This window comes from Schistocerca americana, chromosome 2 (assembly GCF_021461395.2).
Source record: "Schistocerca americana isolate TAMUIC-IGC-003095 chromosome 2, iqSchAmer2.1, whole genome shotgun sequence".
NCBI classification, from domain to species: domain Eukaryota; kingdom Metazoa; phylum Arthropoda; class Insecta; order Orthoptera; family Acrididae; genus Schistocerca; species Schistocerca americana.
In genome coordinates, this window is record NC_060120.1 from 704,033,282 (window position 1) to 704,045,845 (window position 12,564).

The window sequence follows — 12,564 nt, forward strand, 5'->3', positions numbered from 1 at the left end:
TTCCCTGCTCGCAGTTTGAAGTTTCCAAGGTGATATTTCAAATTCTTTACCAACCCTCGCATCTTGAAGTGTAGACCGCATATGCGCTTGAGACTACCATACTGACCTCACACCATCGGCTTTACTTCAGCGTACTAGAGCGGACGAACTCTAAAATAAGTGCGACATTTTGGGGTACCATTGAGCACCCATATGTTCGCGACTCGTGTGTATCGAGAGTGATCTTAACAGGATGCATTTCATTAGGGAGGACTTGGAGCAGAGGGTACTTACTGACACTTCTTTATGCAACGCCATATATGACGAGAACAATATAATCCCACTTCAAAGGACGATGGGTGCTACCATTCCCGCACCGAAACGGATTCGCCTTGTATGTGGCCTACCGAGTTTCTCAGCAACGTAGTTGGTCGATATTTGTTCTCACGGCTGTCTACCAACTGTTATTGATATTCTGTGGTTTCTCGTACAAAGTAAACGGAAGAAGATACCCAAAAACATCTTCAGGCCTTCTATGGAAAATGGAAATGAGCGTTTGGTGTCATTGGACGGGGGGCTTCTTGTGGGGCGGGTCCAACCGCCTTGGTGCAGGTCTTATTACATTCGACGCCACATTGGGCGACCTGCCCGCCGGGTGGGGATGAAATGATGATGAAGGCAACACAAAACCCAGTCTCTGAGCGGCGAAAATCTCCTACCTCGCTTGCAATGGAACCCGGGCCCGTAGGACAGCAATCCGTCACGCTGACCACTCAGCTATCTTTTTTTTTTTTTTTTTTTATTTTTTTTTTATTTTATTTTATTTTTTACGCTACCCCCTTTTTTTGCCTTATCCATTTTTTTTGTTTTTTCTTTTTTTTTTTCTTTTTGTCTTTTTTTTATTTTTTTTGCTTTTTTTAATTTTTTTTTTGTTAGACGCTACCCCCTTTTTGGACCACTTTTTTCCCTTAAAAAGCCCATTAGGGAAATGGAACTAAAAAAATAAATAAATAAAAAAATAAGAAAATAAAAAAGAAACCTAAGTGCCACCGCCACTTGTCATCCTATAACAAAAAAAAAAAAACTGATCCACTTCAGGCGTTGGCTCCTAAGTAAGCCCACCCCAGAGAGCTGCCTATAGACCAGGGGAAGTATGGGAATCAAGGTTAGGGCTATTCGTTGCCACTTTTTCTTATTTTTTTATATGATTACATTTAGGGAGCGTGTACAAATGAGAATTCTAGTAACTAAGTGTTACAAGTAAGTGTTACAACAACAAAGGTGGCATAAAAGAGTAATCAAAAAAAATAAAAATATAAACCACTGATGTAATTCTAACTAAAAGGTTCTTCAATAATGTAACTGATTCCACTTGGAGCCTTGCCATCGTTATCGGAAATCTCCAATAGCGCCTTTGAAGGGCATCTGCAACGGAGGCACTCTGCTTCGCTAGTGCCTCAAGGAAAACAGTAGCCTTGCAGCAGCTTGTCTCTTCCTTTGGTCATGGCTGACTAGGCAGAACGTTGAGCCGTTAGTGTGATGCGGCACAGCACATTAACCACAGCCTGGCACTCCCCAGCTGAGTGGGGGGTTAACGAAAACGCTGCGTAAATAATTTGCGAAGAGCGTACGGTATTTCGGTGTGCGTTCGAGGGCATTGTGAGCATTTTGTAGGAACCACCAGTAATCAATCTGCTCTTTCTCTCCGTCGCTAAAGATGTAGGCGACGGTAAGTCCCTTGAACCATGTAAGCGCATGATATTTTGCAGCCGGAAAGTAAGTTTCATCGGGACAGAGTAGGGTCTGCGGGTCAATCATATCAGGTGTAACCCGGAGGTAACAAGCCAGTATCTTCTGTGTTAGTCGCCAAACTCCGGACGATGATGCGCAAGTAAAACGATGTTCATCAGTATCCAAAAGGTGACAATCTGGGCAATAAGGGGAGTCTGCCAGTCCGATAGTGTGAAGTCGCTGGCGTGTGGCATATTTTTTGTTGGCGATCTGATACCACTTCGAACGCACCGTGGATGACAGAAAGTGGTGGTGTATCGTTTTCCACACTCTTGGCCAGTGAACCGTAGGGTACTTGTTTTCCACCACGTTATGGTGAACAGCCCGCAGAAGGTTGGTATAAAAATCTTTCGCCTTCGGTGGACGTGTGGCGGAGAGGTTCAAGCTGACATAGCTGTAATCAAGAATGAAGGTCGACACATGGGAGAGCTGTGGTGCGACGTGCGCAACCGACACCGGCGGGACGTTAGAGGCTGGCATCAGAACCTGTAGTAAACGACCCGTGAGAGAGGTATATTGACTTTTCCATCGTTTCCTCATGTTGCTCATGTAAAGGGCAGCTGCTCTCGCCCTGACGTTGACCAATCCCAGCCCTCCTTTGTGCACTGGGAGGGTAAGAGTTTCGTATCGTACTTTAAAGATATGACCTGCGGAAACGTAGTAACTGAAGGCCGCCTGAAGCCGGCGACCTATCTGCAGCGGTAGTGGGAGGACCTGTGCCACGTGGTGGAGTTTGGAAGCTACGTGGAGGTTCAAGTATTCAACACGTTGTAGCTGATTCAAGTCCCGGAGCAGGTTCTGTCGCACCATTGCGCGTATGATCTGTAATAACCGTCGGTAGTTTGCTGCAGCTGTTTGACGTACATCTTTCTTGAATGTGATGCCCAAATATCGCAGATCAGAAACTGGTGGGAGGGGAGCGAGGGCTTCCGGTCCGAGACCACGCCCAATGTCCAACGCCGCCGACTTGTTGATGTTCAGAAGACTGCCTGCGGCCTGTCCGTATCGCTCAATCCAGGTTAGTGCGCTTTGAACTTCGTCATTGGAACGAACCAGCAGTAGCAGGTCGTCAGCGTATGTCCTATAGCGAAAGGTGACGTCCCGCAGCGTGATACCAGATAGGCGGTGGTTAAGGCCCCCTAGGAGTGGCTCGAGTGCGATTGCATAAAGGTAGGTAGAAAGGGGACAACCCTGTCGTAGAGACCTCTTAATGGGTACTGGTCCTACCGTCCTTCCATTGACCTGGACGTGTGAGTTGGCTGCGGTCCAAAGACGCCGTAGGGTGTCGATGAGGCCCGGGGGGAATCCCATACAGTCCATCACTCGTAGGAGGAAGTTTTGGTGCACTCTATCAAAGGCGCGGTTGAAATCGACGGAGACGATCGCCGCTCTCAGACGGCACGCAGAAGCGATAGCTATTAAGTCCCTGCAGTCACCGGTGGCCGTGTGTATGTTGGCTTCTCCCCCCTGCGACGTCTGTTCTGGAGCGAGGATCATCGGCAAAGTCGTCTTAATACGGCTCGCCATAATCCTGGTGAAAATCTTGTAATCGGCGTTCAACATTGTAAGCGGCCGATAGTCGTTAATCGATAGCCCTCCACCTGGCTTGTGTACTGGTATGAGGAGACCTTCTACAAACGCTGGCGGCACAACACAGTCTGGAGACATAAGTTCGCGGAACATTATAACCCAGCGAGGCATCATGAGGTCACGGAAAGTCCGGTAGAATTCGATGGGCAATCCATCAGGTCCAGGAGATTTATTGGCCGCACCTTTGTCCACGGCGTCTTCGACTTCTTCGAGTGAGATTTCCTCTGTTAGTGCATTCACGGTAGCCTCGTCGATAGTACGTGTTATCTGCTGTAACACTTCAGTAGTGGCCTCGTCAATGACGGTTCTTTCCTTGTAAAGATGACGAAAATGATCCTCCACCGCCTTTACTATGGTTGCTTGGGTCGTACATAAGCGACCGTCGTGTGTCCTGAGTTGTGTGATTAAATGTTGACGTTGTCGGCGCTTATCCGCCACAACGTGGTGCATAGTGGGTTCCTCTGCAACCGTTCGGTCGTGCCGTCGCGAGCGGACTACTGCACCTTCTAGTCGACGCTTCGTCAATGATAGTATGTGAGCCTTGATTCTGCTTTGGTCATGTTGTCTCTCCGGGGAAGGGGGTAAGGCGTCGAGGTCCCTGAGTGCCGCGTAGTAAAAATCGAGGGTCTGTCGATGCCACGCAGTCACGTCCTTGCCATAACGCGTAAGTGTCCTACGGATTGCTGGTTTGGCACAGAGGAGCCACCACTCCAGGGTCGAGGTGTATCGTGGGTGTCGGCGTTCACAGTCAGTCCACGTTGCTGCAACTTGCCGACGGCAATCCAGGTCCTGGAGATGAGTTATGTTGAGCTTCCAAAAGCCATTGCTGCGCCAGACTTGTTGGGGGCGTAGGTGTATAGTGCAGATATAGGCACTGTGATCGGAATAGGCTTGAGGCCATAATTCGGCGTCCACCACACCTTGTGTGAGATCTTGTGACACATATATGCGGTCAAGTCGGCTGGCCGAATGACTGGTAAGATGAGTGTGGCCAGAGCGGTTACCGTGGACTTTTTCCCACGTGTCGCAAAAGTGAAGTTCTTGGATCATCGCACCCAGTTCCGGACAAGGCATGTAATGTGGGATTTGGTCCTTGGGATGAAGTACGCAATTAAAATCGCCGGCGAAGACGCTGTGGTCGTATCGTCCAAGGAAAAGGGGAGCGACATCTGTGGAGTAGAATCTGGCGCGGTCGTGACGTCTTGTGGTACCCGACGGCGCGTAAACATTAATGAATCGGGTGTTGAGTGCCGTAAATGCTATTCCTCGCGCGGAGGGAAGAAACGTGACGTCGGTAACTTCAATGCCTTCACGCACTAATATCGCCACTCCGGTGTCTGCAGGGCTACCGGGCGTCACATGTGTGGCGTAACCGTAAAAGTGCGGGAGTGCAGTCGTTTTCACTTCTTGTAGGAAAGCAAAGTCAACTCCCATGGCTCGTATGGTTTCTTTCAAAAGTTGGATCTTGACAGGAGAACTGATCATGTTGATATTCATTGTCGCCAGGCGGTAAGCCTGGCAACGCGTTGTTTGGGCGAGGTTATCCATGTTGAAGTTGGAGAGAAGCGAACATCGGAAGTAATGTCACCCCCCGCCAAACGCGGTCCTCCCTGTGCTGCTTATGCGGCATGACCCGGCGGCGCCTCAGCTGGCCGCGGATCGGGATCTTGTGTCTCGACGTCCTCGGCCCACGAAGCGGGCGCGGATGTCTGTTCATGTTCCATAGCCTCGGAATGTTTGGTAGTAAGGGACCGGGCGACTGCTATCGGGGTGGACAGGCCTGCTATGATTCGCGAAATGACAATTAGACTGCAGTACACGGAGGATTCACACTCCGTCCAATATTGTAGCTTAAGATTCTTCGGTCTTAATGACTTTTCTATTGTCATGTGGTTAGTGTGCGGTACAGAGTTCTGACAGTTTCGTAGCTGTTTCACGACTCTCATTGTATGTGTGATTAATTAATAATTCATTAAAAGTGTTCGCTTGTGTATGTTCCAAATCACCTCCTAACCGCTGGGAGGATTTCAAGGCAGTGATGGCTGTGGGGGTAAGCACTGTCTATTTAACACTTTTCAGAAGATACCCCGTCATAAACAGTGAGATGTATGAAAAGCTGGCGCATTATGCATGACGTTTTAATTTATTACTTCTTTGGTACTAACTGTGTTCGCAAGACATTTTACAGACAGTATCCACATATGCCGCTCAATGTACCTACACAAATATATCACTGTAAGACGCATCGTTCGAGAGATGTGACGTAATGTGCACTGAGATTCATGGAAAAAATGGCTCATAATGCATGAAATGTTATACATTAATCCTTCACCACTAAGACACTCCTACAGTTGAGTCAGTTTAATGAAATCCATGACACTTCGCAGCTCTTTTGAGAGCTTTCAACTGCGAAGCGCAAGCGGCTGTAGCTGAAAATAACAACCGTCTATAGAACTATGAAGAGTCGTTGCCATACTGACGTTTACAAAATCGCATTGTAGACACGCGAATCAGCTGCATTCAGCGTACGGAAACTTCATCATAATTTCAAAGGTGTTTTCATAAATACGTGGATATGAATTTTTTTTATATTATGGTTTTGGGTTTTCGTTTCTAATTGAGAACTGGCAAAATGAATACCCAGGCAATGCCGAGTTTGTCAGGTAGTATTCCATAAATACAGCGTCGTTTTGATTGTCTAACTGAGAACAAATTAACTGATTCAATCGAGTGTTCAAATACATAATGAGTATGCTTCTGTAGTAAAACTGCACTACATATCTCTTACATCCAATTCACTTACTTTCAGGTGCAGCTCATACCGATGACTTGAAATACATGCATGCAGCAGACACTCTGGATTCTGATTCGGATGGAGGTATAATCAGGGATCAGATGATAAAGATGTGGACAAACTTCGCTAAATATGAGTAAGTAACATCATGCTAAATGTTCATACACTCCTGGAAATTGAAATAAGAACACCGTGAATTCATTGTCCCAGGAAGGGGAAACTTTATTGACACTTTCCTGGGGTCAGATACATCACATGATCACACTGACAGAACCACAGGCACATAGACACAGGCAACAGAGCATGCACAATGTCGGCACTAATACAGTGTATATCCACCTTTCGCAGCAATGCAGGCTGCTATTCTCCCATGGAGACGATCGTAGAGATGCTGGATGTAGTCCTGTGGAACGGCTTGCCATGCCATTTCCACCTGGCGCCTCAGTTGGACCAGCGTTCGTGCTGGACGTGCAGACCGCGTGAGACGACGCTTCATCCAGTCCCAAACATGCTCAATGGGGGACAGATCCGGAGATCTTGCTGGCCAGGGTAGTTGACTTACACCTTCTAGAGCACGTTGGGTGGCACGGGATACATGCGGACGTGCATTGTCCTGTTGGAACAGCAAGTTCCCTTGCCGGTCTAGGAATGGTAGAACGATGGGTTCGATGACGGTTTGGATGTACCGTGCACTATTCAGTGTCCCCTCGACGATCACCAGTGCTGTACGGCCAGTGTAGGAGATCGCTCCCCACACCATGATGCCGGGTGTTGGCCCTGTGTGCCTCGGTCGTATGCAGTCCTGATTGTGGCGCTCACCTGCACGGCGCCAAACACGCATACGACCATCATTGGCACCAAGGCAGAAGCGACTCTCATCGCTGAAGACGACACGTCTCCATTCGTCCCTCCATTCACGCCTGTCGCGACACCACTGGAGGCGGGCTGCACGATGTTGGGGCGTGAGCGGAAGACGGCCTAACGGTGTGCGGGACCGTAGCCCAGCTTCATGGAGACGGTTGCAAATAGTCCCCGCCGATACCCCAGGAGCAACAGTGTCCCTAATTTGCTGGGAAGTGGCGGTGCGGTCCCCTACGGCACTGCGTAGGATCCTACGGTCTTGGCGTGCATCCGTGCGTCGCTGCGGTCCGGTCCCAGGTCGACGGGCACGTGCACCTTCCGCCGACCACTGGCGACAACATCGATGTACTGTGGAGACCTCACGCCCCACGTGTTGAGCAGTTCGGCGGTACGTCCACCCGGCCTCCCGCATGCCCACTATACGCCCTCGCTCAGAGTCTGTCAACTGCACATACGGTTCACGTCCACGCTGTCGCGGCATGCTACCAGTGTTAAAGACTGCGATGGAGCTCCGTATGCCACGGCAAACTGGCTGACACTGACGGCCGTGCGTGTGATCATTGCTTGTACAGCCCTCTCGCAGTGTCCGGAGCAAGTATGGTGGGTCTGACACACCGGTGTCAATGTGTTCTTTTTTCCATTTCCAGGAGTGTATTTTTTCAGTAGGTTGCTGTTATAATGTGACAGTTATTGAACTATATGAAAAAAAAGAGAAACGTAAATTAGTTACAAACTGTGACGTGCACACAATTGGTTCAGCACGTAAACGTCACTAAAGATGTTCGTATTTAGGTTATGACATGTTAGATATGCCTGCCATCATCGGAAATGACGTGACACAGACGAATAGCGAAATTCCGTATGACCCGTTGAAACGTCGGAATATGGATGCTGTCGATGAAATCCTGAATGGCTGTTTTCAGCTCCTCAATGGTTTTAAGGTTATTGCTGTACACCTTGTCTTCGCTATAGTCCCACAAAAAGGAGTCGCATATGTTCAGATCCGGAGAATATGGTGGCCAGAATGCGATCCTCAAAGTGCTCCTCCAGGACATCAAACACTCTCCTGTTTCGACAGGGTCGAACTCCGTCTTGCATCAACCACATGTTATCGAAATCGGGTCACTTTGGATAATGCGGATGAAATCATCTTTGGAAACCTTCACGTACTGTCCGGTATCACTGTGCCATCAAAGAATATCGCACCAACTGTTCCGCGACTGGACATTGCACAACATACAGTCGCCCGTTGAGGGTGATGAGACTTCGCGATCGCGAAATGCGGATTCTCAGTCCCCTAAATGCGCCAGTTTTGCTTATTGACGAAACCATCCAAATGAAAGTGGCTTCATCGTTAAACCAAACCATACATGCACGTAGTAATTCCCATCATCCCCTGCGGCCAAGCATCCAGTTTGAACGTCCTAAGCAAACCGTTCAGAAGTTATGACGATTTTATTTCATATAGTTCAATAACTGTCACCCTGTATAAAGAAGATGAAATGTCTGCTGTGCTATTTCTACAGCAACATATGACTTATCATTCATGGCTTAACCATGCTCTTTACAGTGGAATCGTTGTATATCTAATCAATACTTAAATAAGATTCTTAAAACTCTAAATCAGCATTATCATACAATAATGTAATTATTATTTTTCAGCAATCCAACGCCGGAACTGACTTCCCCACTGACTGAAATGTGGAAGGAGTACGACAAATCTTCTCCTTACTATCTGGAAATAACGAGACCTCTTCACCTCAAAACTAACTTGTCCGAACCATACATGACCTTTTGGCACAACCTGCTACCGTAATGACATTTCATGTCTCACTAATAAGCACAGTAAAACAATTTCGTACCAGATGCCTCGTGCATAAATTGAAAATTTTAAAACCAACAATATTGCTGCCCTATTATAGATTGTAACAGATATTACTTCAGGATACAGGTAGTCAGACGGCAGAATCTGTATAATACCAAGTACTGTTTTGTAATGAACGACTTTACAGTAATAGAACTGCATTCTTCAGAGACACAGTTGCACTAAGTCGCTAGTATGTTCGCATGTTGTACCCTAGGTTTTCTTATCTTGTATTCTGAAAAACATAATGACCTCTGTTTCGTGAATTATACTGTATAGAGAGAGGCGAAATTAATATGTTCTGAAATACCTTGACAATATGATTTTTCTTAACCTTACCATTTAGTCTAGTATTCATCACACTATCCCAAAATAACAATTATCTAAGCTACAATTATTTTGAAAGGTTAGTTCTATACTTACTTGAAATTAAGTTTTTACACGTAATTTGTCTGAAAAATCATACAAAATAAGCAGTTGTGCTGCCATGTTTTCGTGGATAATTGTCGCCATTATAATCACTACATTCATGTTATTTCACAGAAAACATTTTTGAAGGACTTCAATACAAACTTCACGTTGCTTCTTTTACGAAGGACATCAGTGTGCAAACAATACACTAATTAGAATAATTAGTATTTTTTTATAGGAAATGAAATACGCAATTTCCGGACAGTACATTCCATCGAATGGATAACACAAGAAAAAAATGACATTTTAGTTTTTCGTTCTATTTCGAAATTTCTTTCACTTTTGGTTACTTTACTGATGCTATCCTACTATGGCAGAACCACATTCAGACTTCGACTGATCACTGGGGTGCATATTAATGTTTTAGGTGCTACTTAAAAGTATGTTCTTAGAACAATTGTATGAACAGATTCTACTACACTTGATTGTAGCCTTCATTACGAAAACGGTAGCTGTAACCAACTCTTCCTTTATATACGCTCCAGTCTTCTAGGCATGTGCTGGAAAACTGTGACACATAGGGTAAGAATAAGGGAAGAAAAACAGACGACGTGGAATTATTTACATGTTGTGCACATTTCAGTTCTGTTGGTGACGTCGCCTGGTCTTAATGTTGCACTGCTGGTTGATCTGCAGTGCTTTAAAATGTATCGCTCATTACCTGCTCCAACAGGTGGTGCACGGCTCATGTAAGACTGCCTGTAACGGGTGAGGCACTGCAACGCTGGTAGGTAATCATCAGGCTAAATGGCACGTAATGTGAGTGGAATGTCTGCATGCACTGCAAACGCTTGTGATATATACCCCTGATGAATATATATCCTTAGAAGTTCCCTGCTATCCTTTTATACGAACACATATGAACTCTTAATGAAGTAGTAGACATTGATTATAAGTCCGTTGGGGGGCAGTGAGGTTCGAGTCAGCATCACTATGCGTCTTGCGGGTTTGAAAATAACCCAGCCTTGTGTTACAGAACGTCCACTACAGTGTACAGCTCTTAACGGTCGCTTCTTTGGCATTTTCAGTCAGTCCTGAGGCTGATGGTGCACACTGTCCACTGCAGTGGGCACTCCCCACTGGTGCTGTGCCCTGCCTGCGTTTGCAGTCTAATCACCGATTGAAAACACTAGAGAGGTGACAATTAAAAGCTGTGGTGCATGATAGGGATAACATGTATCACAGATTTTGTACACAACACTTCACACTATGAGCAGTATTTAATCATCATATAAAATTCTGAAGTCATCATCATGAAAATAAGAGAGTCCCTTATTCTAGCTATCACCTAACATAATCAACGATCCTTAGACATGACAAACTCCCTCAAAAATATACTGCTCGATAGTCCCTAGCATAAGCATAAAGTATTCGTACCTCTACACTAACTACACTAAAATATAGACAAAACCATCAAATAATTAAGGTAGGAAAGTGTAATTAATCATTAGTCATTAATGTTATCATTAAACTTCATGGTACAGCGTAAATTTTATTACCAGTAGCACAACGAATTATGTAGCACAATGCAGGACAGTCACAGGGTAGGCACCAAGTCAACAAAGCTAGCAGGAATTTTCATGTCATACGAAAAATGACAGATACGGCTTCATAAATGACGTTAAGTAACCTAGTTTTTTGAAAATTTATTTTACTTCATGTTAAGTTTTAACTAACGATAAAATTCTCAGATCATTACTATCAATTCCTAGAAAAGAGAGCACTGAAATGACAGAAAGAGATAGCATGTCCATTATAATTATCCGGGCTGTTATGCCGTGGTCGGTTGATGAATTCTTTGGTGATTCCCAACGTTTCGTCTCCGACTGCGGGAGACATCATCAATGGGGTCCGTAGCTTGATGGAAGGTCCAACTCACACACTGGCTCGCTACTGACTGCCGCTAAATTCCGTGTCCGCGCGCCCCCGCGCCGCGGCGTGACGTCACGTGTTTTGAAAACGTCAGTGCAATTGGCCGCTGTCCGTCGCCGTCGATCGCCGTTGCCATCACCCAGTAGTGGCCGAGTGGTACACATCTTCTTTAACACCGTTTAATTTGACGCCCTCCTCCTTTCGGTTGAAATTATTTGGGTGTTTAGCGATTTCGATTGCCTCCCTGTAGAGCCTTTCGTAGTATCCGCTCGTGGCCGCTAGTACTTGCGTCTCCTCGAAACGAATATTGTTGTTCCCTGGCTGGAAAGCATGCTCCGCAACAGCTGATCGTTCCGTTTCTCCTCTTCTACAATTTCCCTTGTGCTCTTCCAAACGTTTAGAAACAGTTCTTTTGGTGGTACCCACATAAACATCGCCACAGCTGCATGGGATCCTATACACTCCAGATTTTTCCAATGGTTTGCGAGCGGCAGGCCTAAGGCATTCCTGTATCTTCCTGGTGGGCTTGTAAATTACGGTAATATTCCGCTTCGTCAAGATCCTCCCTATTCTTTCCGTTACATTTTTAACAAACGGCAGGAAAACCTTAGATTTTGCAGTAGCCTGTACGTCAGTATGATTTCTGCGTGGCTGCCTCAACGCACGTTTTATTTCGGCGGACTAATATCCGTTCTTCGTTAGTGCATTGTGGAGATGTTCCATCTCAGCGTCGAGCAACTCAGGTTCGCAAATATTTCTAGCTCTGTCCGCTAACGTCTTGATGACACCCCGCTTCTGTTGTGGGTGGTGGTTCGAATCCCGGTGCAAGTAACGGTCCGTGTGCGTGGATTTGCGGTACACTGAGTAGCCCAAACTACCATTTTCGTTTCTAAACGCAAGCACATCGAGGAAATGTAGTTTGCCGTCTACCTCCTCCTCCATTGTAAACTGAATTTTTGAGTTTATACTGTTCAGATGTTCGTGGAACCGGCTTAGTTCCTCCCTACCATGTCTCCACAACACAAACGTGTCATCCACGTATCGGAACCATACATTTGGTTTCTTGCTGGCAGTACCTAAGGCCTGTTCTTCGAATTTCTCCATAAAGAAGTTTGCAATTACGGGACTTAGGGGGCTTCCCATAGCCACGCCATCCGTTTGCTCATAAAACTGTTCATTCCACTTGAAGTATGTGGTCGTCAAACAACACTTAAACAGCTCTAAAATATCGACATGAAAAATTCGATCCAGCTGTTCCAATACATCATTAAGTGGAACCATGGTAAACAGCGATACCACATCGAAGCTGACCAATATGTCCTCCGGCTGGACCACTATGCCA

General features: G+C 46.1%; 1 protein-coding gene across 1 annotated transcript in view; it reads left to right on the forward strand.

Annotated features, from left to right (window-relative positions):
- Positions 1–8,885, forward strand: part of LOC124595292 (bile salt-activated lipase-like) — a 37,922-nt gene extending 29,037 nt beyond the window's left edge. The window contains exons 4-5 of the mRNA XM_047133976.1: positions 6,170–6,290; positions 8,678–8,885. Coding sequence (XP_046989932.1) covers positions 6,170–6,290; positions 8,678–8,831 — 275 coding nt within the window. The 3' untranslated portion in view covers positions 8,832–8,885. The remainder of the gene's footprint in view (positions 1–6,169; positions 6,291–8,677) is intronic.
- The last annotated feature ends 3,679 nt before the right edge of the window (positions 8,886–12,564 follow it).